Here is a 22,835-nt window from a genome sequence, read left to right as displayed (position 1 = left end):
AAACACATCTCTGATGCAGCCCTCAATGGAAATCGAGTTTGACACCCCTCCTGTAAAACACATTATGATATCATGTTGTCCAAACTCAAACATGGATAAAGTTGTGATAGAACAAATGTTGTTTTCCCCAACAAATACACAGATGCAAACCAAGGAAGAATCATGGCCCAGGCATCACATACAGAGTCTCCATTCATGCCTTGCCATGAACCATAATGTGGCTTGTTGATATTAACAGAATAATGGAGTAGGAAGGGACCTTGGAGGTGAAATCAGATATTATGATGTATTTAGCAAACCATAGTTAAATAAACATGGATGTGTGAACAGCCAGAGACTTGGAATCATAAGGACCCAACCTAAAGGAACATTAAGCTAGCCAGAATCATTCCCATATTATTTTTTTCCTAGGGGTGGCCTATTAACATATATTATTGTAAAGAGACATATTAAGCATGGGACAAATATCAAATCAACTTACAGGTCTTCAGTTTCATTAAGACAAGCAGAAAAGGACTAAGTGAAAAATAGAGTAAAACATGCCAATACTGTCATCATTAAACTGGCATATAAATAGTCAACAGATTCATTATAACAGACAGGAAGGTGGTTTAATTTAAATATTCATGTTCTACATCTGAAATTCATGTAATGTCTCAACTCAGTAGAAATAGGATAGTTTCTAATATTCAACAGAGGAGTTTTCTAAGATACAGTGAATATTTTGAAATTTTCCTAAAATAAACACCACATGGTACTACATGGCTCCTCCTTTAGACCTAAAATAAAAACATTTTGAAAGCAACGTCTCCCAAACTCTTCAAAGAAGAGAAGGTCTACCTATTCTCTAAAGGACCAGAAAGTAGAAGAAGCAGCAATAGATGGAAACAATAGAGAAGCAACCTAGAACTAAAGAGAAATTTCTTGTCAGTTAGAACAATTAATCAGTGAAATGCTCCAACACTAGAGTTTTAAAGAAGAGATTGGATAACCATTTGCCTGAAATGGTATTGGGTTTCCTGCCTGAGCAGGGGTTGGACTAGAAAATCTCCAAGGTCCCTGCCAACTTTGTTATTCTGTTATTCTATTTTGCTATTCTTTGAGTATTTGCTCATGTGAGATCAGCGTTCAATAAGAACAGTAAAAGAACAATACAAAGTTTATGAAATATGAAAACATTTTAAAAGTCCTAAACTCAAACAATGATCTGCTAAAAGCACTAGAAAGCCTTTAGATTAACCAGAAGATTTTCTTCAGATTGCAAGGAGAGAAAAACAGCAAAGTTTGTAGCTGCCAGGATGTCTCCACCTCCTCCTAATTGCTATGTATTTCCTACCCATGAATGCTATGACAAGTAATCTAATTGAGGTTAAATGTCTCCTAGCTTTCTTCTGTTTTAAATAGCAAAAAAAAAAAAAAACCCTCTAGCAACACACTGTTTCATCATTTTTATTCTTAATAAAGGATTATACAGTAGTTTTATATGGCAGGAAGAAAAACACTTGGCTGAATCTCTTACTATGTGATGGGTATAATCAAGAGAGATATGACATTAGCAGCTATTTTTTAAAAATTGAATTGAAATATATATTTAAAATTATTTAAGACCACTAGGCTGAAAAACTAAACTGTCACAGAAACAAAAGTTTCACAGTTGTTCTTTTTATGTTTGATTGATTACATATTAAAATGACATTCTTTGTCAGCAACTTGCAGTGGATTATAGTGCTGTTTTTTTTTTAAATAAACGGTTGAAACAGCAAAATGCTTTAAAAAAATCACCAACACTGACAGGGCAAGGTAGTAGAATATAAAATGAAAGCAAACCCCACTTTACAGTACTGAATATGTTACTTACCGTATATACTCGAGTATAGGCCGACCCGAATATAAGCCGAGGCACCTAATTTTACCACAAAAAACTGGAAAAGTTATTGACTCGAGTATAAGCCTAGGGGGGAACTGGCAGCAGCTACCGGTAATTTCAAAATAAAAAATAGATACCAATAATGTTTTTGAATATTTATTTCAAAGAACAACAGTTAAACTAGCGGTGTATTCAATGAAATACTTCACATCACCTCATGATGCTGATGTCCCGCTGTGATGATAATGTCCCGTGCAGCCGCGGGGGAGCGATGTCCCGCCTCCTATGACACACGGCACAGTGATTCCTATCATTGGATCACTGTACCAGAGGAGGTGGGACATCGCTATGTGGCTGCTTGCCATAACAAGGAGGAGGTGGGACATCGTTGCAGAGCGGCAGGAGGGGGAGGAAGGGGAATCGTAAGGACAGCCCTGCATTACATTAGACGTGAGGAGGGGGGATGGTGCGGTGCGCGCTGCACGGCAAACTGACACAGAGGGAGGGGAACTCACAGGGGCACTGGGCCATTCACGAGTGTCACCCAGCGGCATGGCCCCGCCCCTTTTTCTCCTCCATTTTCGGGCAAATTTTTCACTGACTCGAGTATAAGCCGAGGCGGCTTTTTTCAGCCCAAAAAGTGGGCTGAAAAACTAGGCTTATACTCGAGTATATACAGTAGTTTGGATAAGGTGACCAGATTTTCAGATTGGTAAGAGGGACACCATTGACCGGGGGGGGGGGAGGGGGCTTGATTAAAATTTTTATATTTTGTCAAAAGGTCACAAAAGGCAATTACATGACCCCAGAACACTGAAACCATCATAAATACAAATCTGTTGCCAAACATCAAATTTTGATCACGTGACCATGTGGATACTGCAACGGTCGCTAAGTCTGAAAATGGTCGCTAAGTGTGAAAAATGGTAATCAGTCACTTTTTTCATTGCCATTGTAACTTTGGTCACTAAATGAACTGTTTGAAAGTTAAGGCTAGCTTGCATTATAATGTCTTATGCTAGCTTACATTTTCAAGAGAGAGAAGCTAAACTCCTTGTTAGAATTGAAATAGAAATGAATAGAGTAGAGTAAAGTAAAGTAGAATAGAATAGTTTATTAGCCAAGTGTGATTGGAAACACAAGGAATTTGTCTTTGGTAAATATGCTCTCAGTGTACATAAAGAAAAATAAAATAGTAGGATAGTGGGATCCTTGCTGCACCAAGCTCAGAAAGCAGGAGATCCCACCATCTCCCTAGCTGGGAGGAGGTGTGTGAGGTGAGGATCCTAGGTGCACCAAGCTCTTTCTGAAAGAGGAGGTGTGTGAGGTGAGGGATCCTAGGTGCCACCAAGCTCTTCTGAAAGAGGAGGTGTGTGAGGGTGGGGGATCCTAGGTGCACCAAGCTCTTTCTGAAAGAGGAGGTGTGTGAGGTGGGATCCTAGGTGCACCAAGCTCTTTCTGAAAGAGGAGGTGTGTGATGTGGGATCTAGCTGCACCAAGCTCTTTCTGAACGAGATGTGTTGAGGTGGGATCCTAGTGCACCAAGCTCTTCTGAAAGAGGAGGTGTGTGGAGGTGGGATCCTAGGTGCACCAAGCTCTTTCTGAAAGAGGAGGTGTGTGAGGTGGGGGATCCTAGGTGCACCAAGCTCTTATGAAAGAAGAGGTTTGTGAGGTGGGGGATCTAGGTGCACCAAGCTCTTTCTGAAAGAGGAGGTGTGTGAGGTGGGATTCTAGGTGCACCAAGCTCTTTCTGAAAGAGGAGTGTGTGAGGTGGGGATCCTAGGTGCACCAAGCTCTTTCTGAAAGAGGAGGTGTGTGAGGTGGGGGATCCTAGGTGCACCAAGCTCTTTCTGAAAGAGGAGGTGTTGTGAGGTGGGATCCTATGTGCACCAAGCTCTTCTGAAAGAGGAGGTGTGTGAGGTGGGATCTAGGTGCACCAAGCTCTTTCTGAAAGAGGAGGTGTGTGAGGTGGGATTCTAGGTGCACCAAGCTCTTTCTGAAAGAGGAGGCATTGTGAGGTGGGATCCTAGGTGCACCAAGCTCTTTCTGAAAGAGGAGGTGTGTGAGGTGGGGATCCTAGGTGCACCAAGCTCTTTCTGAAAGAGGAGGTGTGTGAGGTGGGATCCTAGGTGCACCAAGCTCTTTCTGAAAGAGGAGGTGTGTGAGGTGGGATCCTAGGTGCACCAAGCTCTTTCTGAAAGAGGAGGTGTGTGAGGTGGGATCCTAGGTGCACCAAGCTCTTTCTGAAAGAGGAGATGTGTGAGGTGGGATCCTAGGCAGATGTCACACAAGGGCCCTTCAAAACTAAACATTTTTTTTTACTGGTGGGGAATTAAACTCCCCTTTTCCTCAATGGGAAATCATATTCAGACAAAGAAAATTATTAAAAATATCCTTTCCTTTCTGAAGCCTGGCTCTTTCTCTGCATCTATATTGGGAGGGGGGGAATAGGGGAAATGCAAGCAGCGAGGCCAGCCCTGCCCCCTTGTCTCCCACCCATCCCCTTCCCAACGGGACAAGAAGGTGGAGGGCTGGTCTTGCAAATGGGGATCAGCGCACTCACCGCCTCCCCCTCCCCCGAGAGGAGCTCTGCAGCGGGACAGATGAATGGAGGGGGAAATTGCCCCTTCCTCCTCCGAGCCCCCAACCCTGTCTTCCCTGACCTGGACCCCTGCGCCCAGGCTCCTTTGGGTTTGGGGGTAATCCGAATGGGTGGAGTGGGGGATCCCTGGGGCGGAGGCCTCCCGGTGCAGCAACGGTCTTCAGCAGCTCCAGAGCGAACCTTCGTCTTCCATGCCCAGGATTGCAAGGCTGGAGGCCTCGGGAGCAGCCACCCCCACTCCCAGCCGGCCAATCCTCACCCGTACCATGAGCAGCGGGACCCGCGCAGTTTCCTCTCCTTCCTGGTGCCGTCCTGTGGGCGTCGCGAGCGCTGGGTGCGAGCGCTGAATGGCCAGCTGGCCTGGAAGGCTGCCGGCAGGGCTCGGCCGCCATTCAGCGACACATGTTTCGCTGAATGGCGGCTGAGGGGAACGCTAAACTGCCGGCATGACTTTGAAGTGCCGGCTTGCCTTCCACGCGGGCCAATGTGGAAGGCAAGCAAGCCAGCACTTCAAAGTCATGCCGGCACTTTTGCGTGCCCCTCGTCCGCCATTCAGCAAAACATGTTTCGCTGAATGGCAGCCGAGTTCTAAACTGTCGGCATGACTTTGAAGGGCTGGTGACATGGAAGGCAAGCAAGCCAGCACTTCAAAGTCATGCCGGCACTTTAGCATGCCCCTCGGCCGCCATTCAGCAAAACATGTTTCGCTGAATGGCGGCCGAGTTCTAAACTGCCGGCATGACTTTGAAGGGTCGGCTTGCCTTCCGCGCGGGCCGACGTTGGAAGGCAAGCAAGCCAGCACTTCAAGTCATGCTGGCACTTTAGCATGCCGGCAGGCAGGGCTGGAGCGAGCAATGTGAGCGTGCTCCGTCCCGGTGGGTGCATGAGCGGAGCACTTTTCCAGCGCTCCTGTGCCTAGAGAGCTCGTCTGCATATGAGCCCGGGATCCGCCGCTTGCGCTCCTTGCTCCGCCCTGCCACCCGCCTTCCCTATCTAGGGGCTCCTCCAGCAGAAGTAGCATAGTCGCGTCGAGCGCCATTCTGCCTTCCTCCGCGCTCTTCCGCACCGGACGCCCAAAGTCTCCCAGCCCGCCTGGCCCGGGGCGAGTCAGCTGCAGTGCAGCAGGCGGCGATCCCATCACCATCCGCCCGCTCATCACCCCGCCATCACTTACTCTGAGTCGGAGAAGAAGTGGCGGCCCCAGGTGGCTCTTGTCACAGAGGCTTTCCCACGGCTTGTCCAGAAGTGGGGCTGGAAAGGCAAGCTCGCTCCCCCGCCCATCCGCCGCTCACTCGCTACGCTACCCCGCCCATGCGAGCAGCAGAAGATGGGCGGGGATGCGAGTTGAAGAAGGCACCAAAATTAAGCGGGATCTTTTGGGAATGGCCCGGGACGTGGGAAAAATTATGAGAAGGCGTGCCCGTCCTGCCAAATGCGGGAAGTCTGGTTACCCTAAGTTTGGACAGTGAAATGTCTGCAAGAGAACAACCAACCTCAGGAGCACCAAGGATCCCTAGTTAAAATATCTGACACTAGCTGACTACCTGTGCTCCGCTATGAAAACTATGTGATCGGGCTGGATAAATCGACTCTTATAGTTTAAAAATTAATGAGTAGTTACAATAGGCCTCTCCTCTCTCCTTCTCTCCTTCAGGCTAGCCCCACAAAGGCCTCTCCTATCTTACCCCCTTTCCTCCCTCAGTCTAACTCCTTAGCATCAGAGCATTTTTCAGGTGGGGAGCAGAATGTCTAAACTCCCACCCGCAGGCCGGATGAGTCACATACTGGCCACACCCAAGCTCAAGTGGCAATTGGAACACAGATCTTTTCAGGAGGGGAGGGGAGGAGTAGAACTCATTAGCATCAGAGCATGTTAATAATAATATAAGAAACACTAATGATCTGATGGTCATTTCGAAAAATCCTTTCTTAGCGAACACTTAGAAGCCAGGTGGAACCTACATGCCAAATTCCAACTTTGTAGGCTTTACGGTTCTGGAGATTTCATGATGATCGTGAGTGGTATTTCACTTTTATATATATAGATACAGTATGTTGATATAGACTATGTTGGTATCACCCCAATTCAGAATGGCAAATAACAGTTCAACTCTGAATATTTCTCCTTCTCACCCACACAGAGATTTCATAAGATACATTACTCTTTATAAATCTAGGTCTGGTCCTGAGAGAAAGAAGATGTGTAAGAATTACCTGTTGAAAACAAAATGTGTCTAAATAAGAAAAATGTGGCCTAGTTGCTTTTAAGAAGAGTTTTCCTCAACATATCCTGGCCAATGTAAAAAAAAATTCCCTCATCATTTTCTCGTGAGCAATTGAATTGTGACCATACAGAGGCCAAAGCAATAGCAATAGCACTTAGACTTATATACCACTTCATAGTGCTTTTACAGATCTCTCTAAGCGGTTTACAGTCAGCATATTGCCCGCAACAATCAGGATCCTTATTTTATCCACCTCGGAGGATGGAAGGCTGAGTCAAGCTTGAGCCGGTGAGATTTGAACTGCCAAACTGTAGCTAGCAGTCAGTTAAAGTGTCCTGCAGTACTGCACTTTAACTACTGTGCCATCTCAGCTCTATGCCCATTTGATGACTGTCAAATTTGAGTAGGTATTAAGATGCCTCTTCTTTCTTTAACTTTAATGTCATATACAAATATTGTGTGAATAAATTATAAGTTGTTTTATACCCTTCATAAACACTGAAGGATGGGCTATACAATGTATAGTTAGAATGGACAAGCCATAATTGCTTGATTGCACGTGGTTTAACTTAATCTTGTGATGAAGAAGTGATGGAATTCCATTGTTAATGGCATTTTTTTTACTTCTGAGATATTTTAAAATCTTCCCAAACCTATAATCATGATTTTCCTTTTTTGACTTCTTGCTTACAACTTGAAGCTTACCAAACCTGGTAAATGAGTCAAGCATTTAAAAAAAACCTAAAGAACCCCATATTTTATCTTTACTTTCTACATAAAACCATTGTCTTATCAGTGTCAGCTATGTAGACATGGGAAACGAGAACATAATTTAAACAGAAAGTATATATATTTGGTCCATCCCTTATCTATCAGGGCAAAGTCACACTTCAGAGCTATTTTAAATTTAAGCCAAGTTCAAACTGGAAATTTCTCACATTTGGATTAAAAAAAATCCTATCTAAAATTTCACTTTCTGAAGCTGGCTTTTATCAAGTGATTTATTTTTTACAAGTTTTTGTGCAAGATGATTGAAATGTAGTGGTTGTTTTTGAAGCCAAACAAATAAATAAATAAGTCAGGGTGAACGAGAACCTGCTCTATTAGGATACAGTCACATATTTTTTCCAGTATCTGTCTTTTTCTTTTGTTAGTGCACATTACTATAATTACATTATGGAGGAATAAGTTGTTAGCAATGAATCCTTGCATAAATACCTAGCCGTATCTTCTGCCAGCTACTTGTAACTGACTGATTGACAATTGACTGCTTGACTCAATGACCATAACTGAGAAGAATTCAATTGGATATCTTGGTTTTTCAGGATTCTCTCATTCTCCCAGATTGAGAAACGGCACACTGAGGATTGTTGCAAACAGTCTTGTTAGAGCAGCCTTTGGCACTGCCACTAATGAAGAATTTGGTAGCATCTTCTTTACCTCAGTACATCTTCCAGAAATTCTAATAAGATAGCACTACTGGAAAATTAATTTCAACAAGAATAGTCTAATTACTACATCCATCTGGTATACCAGGATAGCTTAAACAAAGCAAATGTTTTCATCTCTTTCAAATCACTTTAGGAGCACAAAATCTCTCTTTTTCAACATGATGAGTTGGAATGGTTGCCTCTCTACTGATGAAGAAAATGTGAATTTTGCCCGACAGGATGGACGAATAGGATTCATGATGAAGAAGATGAAGGGGTAGACCTTTCTTTTGGAGCTTGATGCACAGGTGCAAGATCACAAACTGTGAATCCCAAGTGCATACACCAAAATGCTCAAGTACACTGATCACTACTTGGGAAGCTGGTTGGAATGTTACTAATGCTATTCAGGTAATTGGTGCTTGATAATCAATTATGTTCATCTCTTCATCCTTTCTAAACTGTTTTCATTTTGTTGCCTTTTGAACATTTCCAATTTTCCATTCAAATGACAAAACAATAGATAAAACAAAATAAAAAGGAAGGAAATGCTGATTAAATTGTGGTTCTAGGGCTTTTATAGACTATATTGATTTAATGTATCCTGTCTCTTTTTTTTCCCTCCAAGTCTTTACTCCTTTATTTTTTCTCCCCAATTTTTTTTAAAAATAGTTTATAAGTACTTTGGGATAGGATCATCTCATCTTTGCTTTTCTTACTCAGTTATGTTATATATATATAGTGATATTTCTGCATAAGCAATTATAATGAGCTAGAAAACTAACATAGTCATATTTAGCCGAAACCCATATGAAATCATTTTGACATAAATTAATCAAAACTGACTTAATTTCGGTGGGTCTACTTAAGTATGACTTATATCTAGAATCACCCCAAGGAGGTTAATGATTTGCAAATTCCTTGATGGATGGAGCCTAAATTCCAATCAAAATTTTATTGATCTCTCTACAGCTACATGCATCAAATGTTGGTCCACATTATTGGATTGTTTTCATTAATAGGATTCAGGCTGAAGTACAACCATTTTTTTTGCTTGACTAGTTTCACTACAACAATTGTAGCAGCACTGAATGAAGAACTGCATCAAAAACATGCCTGTTTTAATAATATGCACAGTTGTCTACCTTATTTAATTGTGTTAGAAACAAAAGAAGTATGTATATGTAATACTACCACAGCAATTGTAGATGTCTGAAAGAGGACAAACATTAGGTTCTGCATATAACCATGATCTGTCTTCATCAGGTCAGTGATTCAATCTGCCTCACCATGGCAAACATCCAGAAGTGACACTCTCCATTTTGACAAAAGGTTTTTAGCCTTTCAACCAAATATCCTTAAATAGTGGCTTTGCCATTGGGCTTCTGTACATACTTTGCTATCCAGCAAGTAAAGCAACTGTTCTGTTAACAAGAAGCAGGGACCATTTCACTTCATACTCTCAATCTCCAACCGAGTGAAGTATTGGGTAGAACTTAAATATGGTTAGCTAGGGTATTTATAAGAGAGTTTGAATGAAAAAGTAAATATAAAAATATTTTGGTAATAATACATTTAATAATGTATTATCACAAAGCTATTTCTTCCACCCAATTTAAGATTCTATTTAGTTTAAAGAATGCCGGGGGGTGGGGGGGGAGGTGCTATTCTTTTGTTTGCAGAAATGTCTAATTGTATTTTTAAAAACCTGCTTTATATAGATTTGACATAGCATGCAAGAAGCTTTTCATAAATAGCTTGAAATACAGTTTCAATCTGTCAGAATATAGTGATAAGCAAAAATCAGTTAAAAGTAATTACATAAACATTGCCAGAAGATATTAGATATCTTGTTTTGTCCAATGGCTTTGGAAATATAATATGATAGCAGATGTAATTAAAATACAGTTTTAAATATCAGGTGTTTCATTGTTTTGGTAATAAAATACTAATATGCGAATAATAATCAATGGTGTCAATAAGTAGTAAATAGCCAATCAGTTAAAATAGCAATGTCAGAAGAACATATGCTGGAATTCTATGTACTTTGCTTGACGTATCTTTCTCATGATTCAGTAAACTTCTTTGTAAGTAAACATACAATTATGAATGATTAAAATTCAAAGGACATTTCAGAGAATTGTTTTAGAGAGATTTCATAATGCCTATCTGAAATAAGTTAGTCCTACATTTGTTGTGTACAACAGCAAGGCAGATTTTTCAAATGACTTGATTGGAGAATTTCTTTCTCCTTGATGATTCCCCTTGAGCCACAAAAAACCATATAAGTTTACAACTGATTCCTAATATGCTTATATTATTGTGAAATCTTTGTTCTGTTACTCCTGCTGTTCTCTTCTTATTTCATCCAAACATTTCATGATGCTGTTGTTGTATAGTTTATGCGAGTTTATATTTCTCAATGTTTTTATTTGAGATGCCCTACATTCAGTCATCATTGGGTACATCTCAGGAAAAAATATGACAGTGGAAATTCAAGACTACAGGGTGCCTTCAGATTCTATCATGCTACGAATAATTTCTCTAGAAGGGCAAGAGGTCTCAATTTCTACTGAGTTTAGAAAACAATTTGTTTCTGACTGGAAAAAAGTCAGTTCCAAATGTATCAATCACAATACACCCTAATCACAATGGTTTTAAATGGGAGGATCTTTCGATCTATTTTAGATTTGTGAACCATGTTTGAGTAAGTCAGTAGTAACTCAGAACTAATAGATGCATCTTTGAAAATATTTTTCTTTGTTGGTGTTATCCAAAACTTAAACTGAGAAATGATAATAAACATAAGCCTTATAGAGTCTTAGAAACTTAGTTGCAAAGCACTATTTAGACCATCAAATTTAAACTCTTAATCTGTGTAGGAATCCAAATTAAAGCATCTCCAACTTTACAGCTATATCCAAATAGCTGTCAAATAGCTAATTCTTTTTGAACACATCCAACAAATGGAAGCCACTATTTCTCTAGATACCACTATCAAAAAGTTGTGTCCCCCCCCCCCAACCGCAGAACTATTGACTCTCTACCAGCCATTTGTGTCCTTCATTCTGGAATCAACATATATTGGCTTTCTTCTGTATGACATCTGTTTAGATATTTGAAGAGTGCTTTCATAAATTTCCCTTGTCCTTGTCTTTTAAGATTATACATATCCCATTCCTTCACTCTCTCTTTACAGGAACTGGGCTGTAGCCTACTTTTGTGGAGTTCTTCCAGTTTGCCTGAATCCTTTTGAAAGGATGGTGCCCAAACTGGATGTACTATTTGAGTTGGAGTGTCTGACCAATGCAGTATAAAGAAGAACTTGTGATTTAAGGAGAGCAGTGCAACTGTGATGGGATGTAGTTTAGAGTCCCAGGAAACAATGATTGCTTCCCAGAGGGAAGAGACAGATGGAGCTTAGAACGTCAGACAGGCAGGAAGTGGGCTAATATGGCCCAATCTAGCAATTCACAGAGTATATCTATAATTAAGAAGTTGAGTTAGTTCCGAGTACAGTAGGTTTTTTTATTAGCATTCATCTACAGACAGAATCTTGCCAGAGTATAGTAAGATTCCAAACTGTATTCCACTGCAGGACCCCAACAGTGTGTATATGGGATACCTATCTACCTACATGTTAACATTAGTTTGAATTCTGTTGCCTTTTATTGTAATAGAATTCAGCATTTCCTTGGTTTTTATTTATGGAATTCTGCTATTTCCTTTAAAAGCAATGATAAGATGGGTGATAAAAATAGAAAAACCCATATGAAATAATAATGAATTGGAACTTGGAGGGGAAAGGTCTTTGCAGACCTTAGAAGAATGATTAAAGCAATCAGGCTGCTCTTTACTGGTGGAAAGTGTGTGTTATAAATGAGAACAACACTGTTGTTTTGCCCTACCCTGAGGAAAGGGCAACAATCTTTTGCATGGCAATTAAGAGCTAGTACTTCCAAGTTCTGTTTGAAGTCATGCAAGATAGCTAGCATAAAACCATCAAATGAGAAAAGTGCTATGCTCTGAGTGTTTGGGAAATAAGAATGGGAAAAGCTCAGTCACTTCAGGGTCCATAAGGAATAGAAATGCATTCCCGTCATATTCTGTATTGAGTCTCAAACTTTATACCTACAGATCCCAACATTTCTTTAATGTTAATTGTTGCCTCCTGGATTTTAGCCCTAACTTGTTTCCAAAGCATCTTACTGTAACATTTAAAGTAATGTTAAACTACTTAAGGCATTAATCAACACCAGAGCAATAGGATAAATTAAAACAAATTAATCACTTGATTGAAGATCAACTTTAAAAATAATAGAATTCTCCAAAGCCCACTGGAAACTGCCCAGCAATGAGACTTTGCTTCAATTCCAGAGGGTAACTGCTGAAGAACAGCTCATTTTTAACAAGATGGAGATGATTCACATTAAGGAGAATCAAATAATCCTCCTATTTATGAGTTTAGAATATCTCAACCTTCTTGTTAAAATGAATCAAGATTCCCACAGATTCCTCACTCCGCCTCTTATATCTGGAACTTTTATTCATACTCATGCTAACCTTTCTGTTCTGGATCAGCCTTTCTGTTTATTACAACTATTATGATTATTTCTGCTCCCAAATTTTGCTGGGAAAAGCAAGGATGGTAGCAACAACCCCCATCCCATTTTCTTATGCCCTTTACATTATATTAGGTATCCTACCATCTCTTTACCATATTCTTTCTTTCTCATCTGCCTGTCTATAATTTTGACATGTGTAACTCCCTGTATTTTTAAAAGTATCATCTCAAAATAATATCCCTCATTTGTTAGAACTCAAATTTTTCAAATAGAATTCACTAAATTACAACTAATCACTAATAAGGTGCAGTTTTTATTTAAGAGGGAAGGAACTTTCTAGCAGATTTTGCATATTTCACATCCAGAAAAGAGAAACAGTTGAAAATACCATAAGCAAAGTTTACTAGGTGAGAAACAATAAGGAAAAAAGCAGACACTCACTACATTAGCAGATTTGGATCAGTTTTATTAACCCGATGAGCAGAAGGATCTATGAGTGCTAAACTAGGCCTAATGGTTTAAATTTCATTTTTTAAAGTCAGTTGGTACATTCTATACAAGGCACTTTGTAAATTGTTCTATGATACTCATCAGATAAATTTAAGGATTAGCTTCTTCATCCCCTTCGTATTCTATTCTTTCCAACTCATCAGTGTTGGAGAGAAATCCTGTAAAGAGTCTGCTATCAGAAGGTTTAGTTTCCAAAACTGACTATAACAAAACCAAATTTGTGATGGCAGGAGGAACCAGCAAAAGCAAATCTTAACTCAAAAGTGATTTGGATGCAATCAAAGGCTGCAAGAAGAACATTGCAGAACGCAAAATCCCCAATGTATCCATAAAGATAAAGGTTTCCCCTGCCCAGTTCTGTTCATCTCTAGGGTGAAGCGCTTATCTCCATTCCTTAGCTGAGGGGGCCTAGTGTTGTCTGAGGGCATTTCCATGGTCATGTGGCCAGCATGACTATATGCTGAGGCACATGGAATGCTGTTACCTTCCCACTGAAATTGTATCTATTTATCTGCTCACATTTGCATACTTTCAAACTGCTAGATGGGCTAGAGCTGGGGCAGAAACAGGAGCTTTTCTTACAGAGTGTTTGGGTCTCAAATCTGAGCTTTCTGCAAGCTCAGCAATCTTAAATTCTGAGCCAGGGGTCCCCAACCTCCCTTCCTCCCTCCCTCCCTCCTTCCTTCCTTCCTGTACAGGGAAGGGTATGAACTGCTGGATTCTGTAAAAATGCTGATCCTTCTTCTGTCCTTACTGCCAAACGTTTATTAAAACCTTAGTACAACATGTAAAGTTTAAACCCAACAAATTAAATTATTAGTGCAATGATACACTAACTGTAATTTCTTGACCATGAGTTATTTAATGAACATCTGGCTTCACACAACGTGCTAAGCCATAGACATTGGTTTACAAAACTCAAGGTTCTTGATGCTCTCTGAGCTTCATTGTTTTCTTGCAGATGTTCCATTACCAAAACTAGTTGGTTTTTTTGCAGATGTTTCATTGCCCAGGCTAGATAACATCATCAGTGTGAGCACTGTTCTACCACTGATGATGTTATTTAATTTGGGCAAAGAAATATCCGCAAGAAAACAACCAAGCTCAGGGAAAACCAAGGATCCCTCATTTCAATTCTGAGCTACAAATATTCTTCTTTATTGGCTCAGTGGCTAAACCAAATGAAAATAGGTATATATTCAACTTCATGGCTTATTTTGATTTGGCTGAGCAGCTTTTAGGTGAATGCAATTTGTTTTTGTTGGTAAAAAGCATAAAGTGCAAATGCAATGTTTGAACCAACCAATGATCTGATTGCTTTTTACTTTTGTCAAAATTAATATATTTCAGCAAGTATAAAATGAACTAGATCCTTTTCTTAGTCTCTCATTTCTGTTGGTTCTTGCCTTTTATGTCAGCAGGTCTGTGGATTGCATTTCTTATATATGCTCGTGTGAGGAAATAAAAAAAACCTACCTATTTCATGCTTTTTCAAGTCACCTTTCCATGAAAGACATAATGATAAGGTTCTCACTTGTCACGTAGGGCCTGCCAGCAATCCTTTTAAGATGGTAAGAGGAAAGTCTGTACTATACACTACTGAAATATCTGAAATCCTGTTACCTGAGATGGATTCTGTAATTTTTAAAGCTTCCATTTCTTTCCACTTTATCTTTTGTGTAAGTAAATTGCTTTAATAAACTGCCTTAAAAGAAGAGGGGGGGGGGGACTAAAGCAATGCTTTAAGGAAAACAAATAAAAAAGCTGTAAACACCAGTTCTCAATGATTGACAGCCTAAGGCTAAAATTTTGCATAGCCGAAACTTTTTCTTTTCTTCAAGAAAATCCATTTTTGCTAAGATGTTAGTAAAAAAAAAGTAACCCTGGTGTTTTCAAGAAAAGTCTGATGGCTTTAGGGTAGAAATCTATATGCATAAGTTATACATAAATGTCCTTTCTTTCACCATGTATCTATGTTTTAATCTATCATGCATCGCTAAGTGCATAAAGCTGGCAATGGCGTGCATTTTCTTGGGGAAAAGTAAAGCATGATACTTCCCTTGCTCAAATGAGCAAACAGAGCTATTCCAGAAAATTGAATGCCCTAAACACGGATTACACAGAGCCATGATGACAGATCACACCCTGTTTCTTAGAGTTAGTGAGCTGTGGAGAATCTTTTCCCTTGGAGATAAATGGTTGGAGGGGGGGGGACAATCACATATCTGAACCGATACTGTTTCTTGCCATTGTTTCGTGATCCTCAGAGGAAAATATCTTTCTAAGGCTGTTTCATTCATACTCCTTTCATTGTTTGGGAGAAAAATTAAGCAAATGCCATCCTTAGTTAACACACTGGCTAGGTTCAGGACATATATTTGTATTTATTAGTTTGTCAAACATGTACAAGATAGCAGGTATAAATATAAACATGGACATGAACGAAAGAAATGAATACAAATAAATGGGGACAGTAGGACAGGGACTGTAGGCATGCTGGTGCCCTTACGCACTCCCCCTTTATGGACCTCTTAGGAATGGGGTGAGGCCCATTGTTGACAGTTGAAGTTGAAGGTGTGAGGGTTAGAGGATGTAACAACAGATTCAGGTAGAGTCAGATAGTAAGTTACATTGCTTAATTGTGGCTTGTTGAAAAAGTCATGGTTGCCTGGGTTTAAATTGCAGGATGCCATAATCCATGGTTCAGAAATTGTAATGGCTGGGTTCACACAATGTCCTAAACTAAAACTAAGTAAATCATATGAGGCTGTGCAGAAAGGGTGAACCTTGTCATATGTTTGTTCAAACTAATAGGCCTCAAAGCATCATCATACTGTCAGTTTTAACCAGAATCCTGCTCATATCCTTTACCAAAGATAAAATTAGCATGTATGTGGATTTTATTGATAGATAGACATGCTACAACTGATATCTGTCAGGAGAAACACATGCAAGAAATCTTCATTGTTGAGCTTTTTAATCTGAATATGTGCATTATAAACATGAATAGTTAGATGCTAACAGTTAGTACAGGGTCAAATTTTAAATCCCATTCTTCTTTCCCAAATGTTCCTTGCAACATCTTTTTCCTATTTCCAGATATAGGATAGAAAAGTATATACAAAATGTGTATATTAGGAGAAATATACCTAAATATTCGGACTAGGTCTTACATCATTAAATATATGTAAACAACTTGATATATTTACATGACAAACGGAAAAAATATGTCAATTATTGGACCAGAACATTAATTGCTCATCACCATCAAACATTTATTATTAAGATGGCAGAAGATGTCTTTTGTATGTTTATCATGTCAGTAGTTCTGTATGTGGAATTCATGCTGCATTAATAATGTACACTAAGCCTGCTGAATTTTAAATTACCAAACCGCTGACAGGGCTGGCCTTGTTTAGACATTCAGCTGACATCCAATATGTTCATGGATCAAGCTGGAAAGAGAGCAGCCTGCACGTACTGGTCTTGGTCCATTCTCTCTTCAGCCCTGGATGAACTCAGCTACATTATGAAAAGGAGGTTGTATTTGAGAGTTATTGAATACAGCTCTTCACACAATATGGAACTTTATTTTGCTATGGTTCTGGATTATTTGAAGATAAGTGCTGACATCATAGCCAATTTCAATACATTACCTTCTCCTCCTCTTCCTATGTAGAACTTCACTGAACAACTCCAATTTTTATCTATTCGGAAGCACTCATTTAAATTTTTGAATGGATTTCAAGTGTTTGAGAAAAACCACCCTTAAGGAAACATCAGGTGTTATGTTGGAGGCAGAAATGTGACAGGATAACATCTTGATACCATATCCTTTATTTTATTCTCTCGCTCTCTCTCTTCTCCTTCCATATATTGCCCCCTTCTCAGTCCTTTGTCTTTTTTAGTTTACAGCCACTGTTCCTCTCCTCCAGGTATTTAAACTGGGTCTCATTTTTTTTATTGTTGAACCAGATGCTAATTTGCCCAGCTCAAGTCAGTTCACAGTTTTGGAACCCATCCCAACCTGCAACAGCTGGATGGTGTACAAAAGACAGAAGATAGAGAATCAAAACAAGAATAGAATAGAAGTCTCAAGGTGGCCACCAGAAGCAATCAGTCCTGGTTCAAAACACCGAGTAATAGTGTTGCTTTAACAACTTTCTAAAATGCCAGAAATAAAGGGCTGTTTGAATCTCTGGAGCCAAGGAATTCCCAAATAAAGGAACTGCAACAGAGAAGGTTTGCCAGCAGATTCCTGCCCTCCCCCACTTCATATGGAAGCTAATGGCAGGCAAGCCTGGACCCAAACCACCATCACTTGACAAAGCAATAATATTTTGGCTGGTCCTTAAGCACAGCTAAAATTTTAGCTCTACCTTCTGTCCTTCAGATTGAACTGAAGGAAGCAGTCCTCTGTATTTCAGTTGTAAAATATAAGGGTTTTTTTTACATTTAGATTCAGCAGGCATTGAATTAACATGCACAGGTGCCAGAGTTCAAAGCAATCAGATTGCAACTGCTCCCCAAGGCACCTTTTCCCCCCATAGATAAAACAACATTTGACAGTGATATTGTGCTTTCTTAGAAAATATGCCAGCAAAATGCATGATGCTGTGGAGGGAGAAAACAAGTAGAAAATTAACAGAATGTTCTTAGGCACAAGTTGGAAGGCCATAGAAACCTAAAGAAGTCTTTCTCACCATTAAAATAAACAAAGAAGGGATCATTAATTTTCATTGTCAGATTTCTAATACAAATTGCTACTGCAAATAGAAATCCTGTACAATCAAGCAGCAACTACATCTTACTATTTTAAAGCTAAGATTTCTTAATAATGGAATAGTATGATTTGGGACCAAAATTGAGTGTTAGTATATTGGATTCCTAAAACATTATTCCCTTTTAAATATAGGCAGTTGTGATGCTTCAAATGAGACTCCAGCTTTATGTCTATAAGCAAACACTATATGCAAAGATAATAAATTTTCTAAAAATATACAATAAACTATCTAAAGAGACATTTATAATCCTTATAATATTTTCTACTAACTTTTTCCACTTAAAATGACTTATAAAGGCCTGCTTATTTTAATGCATTTCTGTTCCAATTACTTGTTTAAGCATCTGGCCACAACAAGTTTGGATTGCCCAAAAATATTGCTTCACTGTAATGGCTCCATAAAGCAGGAAGGTTAATGTGGGTTAATTTTGCACTTTCTGCATTTGTAAAAGCAGTAGTAAATGCATTGTTACTTAGAATGTTTGTTCCCAGTATTTTGCTAACTAGTTTATTGATGAGAAATGTTAATACATTTGTGGACTAGGTCCGAATTTGTTAAATGCATGTAAACAATTTGTTAGAGATATACTTACACGACAGCAGAAAACAATATACGTCAACACAATGGCCAAAAAGGCTATTAAATTGCACAGCACCATCAAACAGATGTTTGGTTTAAAAAAAACATAGGGTAGAAGATGGAAAAGATGGCAAGAAAATATATTTTGTGTGTATCTCGTGTTAGTTCTGTATCTGGAATTAATGCTATATCAATATTGCATACTAAGCCTGCTGGATTTTAAAAAACCAAAACATTGACACTGCTTAAAGTGTAATTCCCAGTATTTACTTTACTGATGCTGTTTAGCAACCATTCTTCTTATCCTGATATAAAGATCCACCATGATGCTTGGATTTGATATGGTTAAAAGGGGAAATATTTTAGAGAGCCACAACCAGAGCAGCTGCATTTAGGATGTTTAAGTTCAGCACAAAGATTGTTCCAAATAATAAAAGTGAGAGAAATTTAAAGAAGAGAAAAGTGCTGGGTACTCCTCTTACCTCTCAATTATCACAAAATATTTTAACTTTATTAGTTCATATTATGATAACAGAGAACAGATATTTCTTCTTCCTTCATTACATGCCTTGATTTTCAGTTGTTCCAGCAAAGTATTTTGAAAATTGTTGAGCAAAGGGAGAGGGTGGGACAGAGATAAGGTTCTAATGAAAGCAATATTTTCTACACTTCATCCATTCCCATGGAAGGAAAATAGAAAGAGGGTAAATCTAGCAAAAAAGTGGGGGGCGGGGGAGGCAAGTGGATAGTTTGTTTCCACAAACTGGAACATTGGTCAGATGAACATCAAGCTTTACCAATTGCTGAAGTGGAACAGAGAGCTATTCCTGAAGTGTTGTATTTTAATTTTAATTCCTAGCAGTGATTCCTTTTCTTTCCTTTCCTTCTGCCCCATCCCCAAATTCTAGGGACATGTAACCGAAGGAATGGCAGACTGATAAATTGTCACATGACCAGGTTGAAGATCCATTATTGTCCATCACTTAGTCTTAAATCTATATAAATTTATATTAAATCTTAAATATTTGTAGTGTTACCTACAACCCTGAAGTGTTAAAGATTACAATCTGGCATTTTTTTTTGGGGGGGGGGGTTGAATTCAGTGGCCTGTTGCTCCATATAACTGTTACACATTTGCAAAACACTCAAATCACAAATAAGTGAATTTGCCATAAGCGCCGAGCAAACACTGAACACTGTACAGCTTCTCACTGAAACAGTGCTCCCAGATGTGCCAATACAAATGTTAAGGAAGAATATGAATGAAATACCTCTCACTGTATCATTAAAGTAGCTGCATCATTTGAAAGCTCACATGGTTGGTAAAAAGCATAAAGTAGCTCTATCAAATTAACCAGTGAAACAACTTGCCTCCAGAAGTTGTGAAGTTTTTAAGAAGAGATTGGACAACCATTTGTCTGAAATGGTATAAGACTTCCTGTCTGAGCAGGGGGTTGGACTAGAAGACCTCCAAGGTCCCTTCCAACTCTGTTATTCTATTCTATTCTATTCTGTTCATATTAACAAATGCTGCACATGGTCCCTATGGTAGGTAGATAATATAACTATATAAAATCTGCCTTTGGAACAGGCAACACCTAAATAAAGTAATAACCCTCTCAAAAACACAGCTGACTTAATATTCATTTCTTGGATAGAATATTGCAAGCAAAAATACAAGCAGAGGTTGCTCCTTGGGCACACAGGGTCCCTGGACCAATCCCTCATGTCTCTACTTTTTTAAAAAAAGTGATAACAAATAATCGAAGAATAAATGTTCCTCACACTCTGAAGAGCTCGTGCTAACATCTCACGGTACGATCAGCCATAGTGGAAGTGATAGAAAGTCTGCCCTCCTTCTGGTTATTTTGGCATAATTGTGCTTGGCTGAATTTTTTTTAAAAAAAAATACATTCCTGGGGAAATGATGTTACTCTGTATTGCTGCCAAGAAAACCAAATGGACATAATCACCAGGACTCAATCTTGTCTCAAGGGAATCTACTTTTTGTAGACAGTCTATTCTGTGCCATTCTCTAGGAATTTATATTGCGTTGCTAAACCAAAAGGATTGTGGCATAAGATGAAGAGAATATAAGATAAAATCAGGATCTCTGTAGCAGCATTTTTTTCTTAAGTACGTATAATTAGGAGAAATATCATTTATCTGCTCAGCACTGAGAGGGGAAGGTAACTTGTTTCTGGGGCTAAGCCAAAAGAAAAGGAGTCCGTCCCCCACCCCCCAGCATAGACCCGACCCAGGGGAATGTAGAAATACAAGGAAGCATTGAAAAAGAGTATTGCAAAGTTAGAAAAGATTCATGAAAAGCTCCTCATGTTTATTTATTAGCATAGCTGCTAAAAGTGTCATTTCCCTATTTGCATACAGCATGTGAAGACAGCTAAAGCTCTTTGATTTTATCATTATTGAACCGCTATTGAACATTAATATGCACCATGATTAAATGGCTGCTTCAGACCCTTTCAGAATTATGACTGTAATCACAACCAGAATTTAATATTTAATAAGAGCTTGTCTCTGCTGTTTACCTCTATATAGCTTCCTAGGCTTTCTATGCTCCTGCCAGCAGTTGTGTTTGGATGTTTGTGTGTACGTATCTTCTAACTTTGTACATAGCGAATATATGCATTTTGCGGGCAACCATTATTAACGTGGCAGACGTTCTGTGCAATTAACCAAAGGTAAGCCATTGTCAGTTGCAGGTCTGAAAGGGAGATTTATAAGCAACATCTTTTTCAGGGGTTTTTGTATCTGTGTTTGGTAATTCTCTGTGTTTTGTCTCTAGGGGATATTTGTTCTAGGCTTGCCATATGCTCTGCTCCACAGTGGATACAGTGGGCTGTTTCTTATTATCCTTGCTGCAATCTTCTGCTGCTACACCAGCAAAATTCTTATCGCTTGCCTCTATGAGGAAAATGAAGATGGGCAGCTTGTGCGAGTGAGAGGCACCTATGAAGACATCGCCAACGCTTGCTGCAGGAGGTTCTTCCCAAAACTCGGGGGCAGACTGGTCAACGTGACCCAGATTACGGAGCTGGTCATGACGTGCATTTTGTATTTGGTTATCAGTGGGAACTTGCTGTCCCACAGCTTTCCGGCTTTACCGATGACCGAGAAAACCTGGGCCATTATTGCATTTATAGGTCTGCTGCCCTGCGTGTTTATCAAAACCTTGAAAGTTGTATCCAGGCTCAGTTTGCTCTGCTCCTTCGCCCATTTCATCACCATATTTATAGTGATCACTTACTGTTTGACCCAAAGGCATCATTGGTCTTGGGCAAGGCTCAACCTGTCGGTAGAATTTGAAAGTTTTCTGATTGCAGTGGGTGTGATCATTTTTAGTTACACTTCGCAAATTTTCCTTCCAACCCTTGAAGAAAGCATGCAAAATCCTGGAGAGTGTAGGTCTATGTTGAACTGGACCCATTTCTTGGCTTGCGTACTCAAGATAATCTTGGCAATAACGGCACTGCTAACATGGGGAGAAGAAACAAAGGAGGTTATTACGGACAACCTTCCTTCTTCCTTACAGACTTCAGTGAACTTATGTCTCTTGGCCAAGGCACTCTTGTCCTACCCATTGCCCTTTTTTACAGTCACACAAATATTGCACGCTTACGTATCACCTAGGGACAAAGACAACTATAAATCGCCATGGCTTGCCATACTTTTAAAAATTGCCCTCCTCCTATTGACTCTCCTGATGGCCATGTTCATACCACACTTTGTCCTTCTTATGGGTCTAACTGGCAGCGTTTCTGGTGCAGCTATGACCTTCCTCCTTCCTTCTTTTTTCCATTTAAATCTGAAATGGGAAAAGCTGATGCCTTTTGAGAAATGTGCAGATATATCAGTGTTTATCTTGGGTATCTTCTGCACCTTTGCTGGCCTTGTGTGCTCAATAAAAAGCTTATTGAGAGCTTTGGGATAAAATGGGGAAAGCAAAGTACTTTAATATCTTGCAACCATGAACATTAGAATTTAAATCAAAACATAGGTCGTTCTTGACTTACAGCCATAACGGAACACTAAAATTCCTTTTGTTAAATGAGATATGTGTTATATAAGGTTTGTCCTATTTTATGACCTTTCTTGCCACAGTTTTTAAGTGAATCACTGAAGTTCATAAGTTGGTAACCCTGTTGTTAAGTGAATCTGGTTTCCCCATTGAATTTGCTTGTCAGAAGGGCACAACAGGTGATCACATGACCTTGGGACACAGCAACGGTCATAAATGTGAACCAGGTGCCAA

At 39.5% G+C, this 22,835-nt stretch overlaps 1 protein-coding gene across 1 annotated transcript; it reads left to right on the top strand.

Moving 5' to 3' along the window:
• Positions 1-8,249: 8,249 nt before the first annotated feature.
• LOC116507298 (vesicular inhibitory amino acid transporter-like) lies at positions 8,250-22,514 on the top strand. Its single transcript, XM_032215334.1, is given in 4 exon segments — positions 8,250-8,364; positions 8,367-8,401; positions 8,440-8,535; positions 21,369-22,514. Coding segments are annotated over 4 exon segments (1,392 nt in total).
• Positions 22,515-22,835: the final 321 nt, after the last annotated feature.

The sequence above is a fragment of the Thamnophis elegans genome, chromosome 4 (genome assembly GCF_009769535.1).
Source record: "Thamnophis elegans isolate rThaEle1 chromosome 4, rThaEle1.pri, whole genome shotgun sequence".
NCBI classification, from domain to species: domain Eukaryota; kingdom Metazoa; phylum Chordata; class Lepidosauria; order Squamata; family Colubridae; genus Thamnophis; species Thamnophis elegans.
The sequence above is the reverse complement of the archived record's forward strand: the minus strand, read 5'-3'. Positions and strand labels throughout refer to the sequence as shown.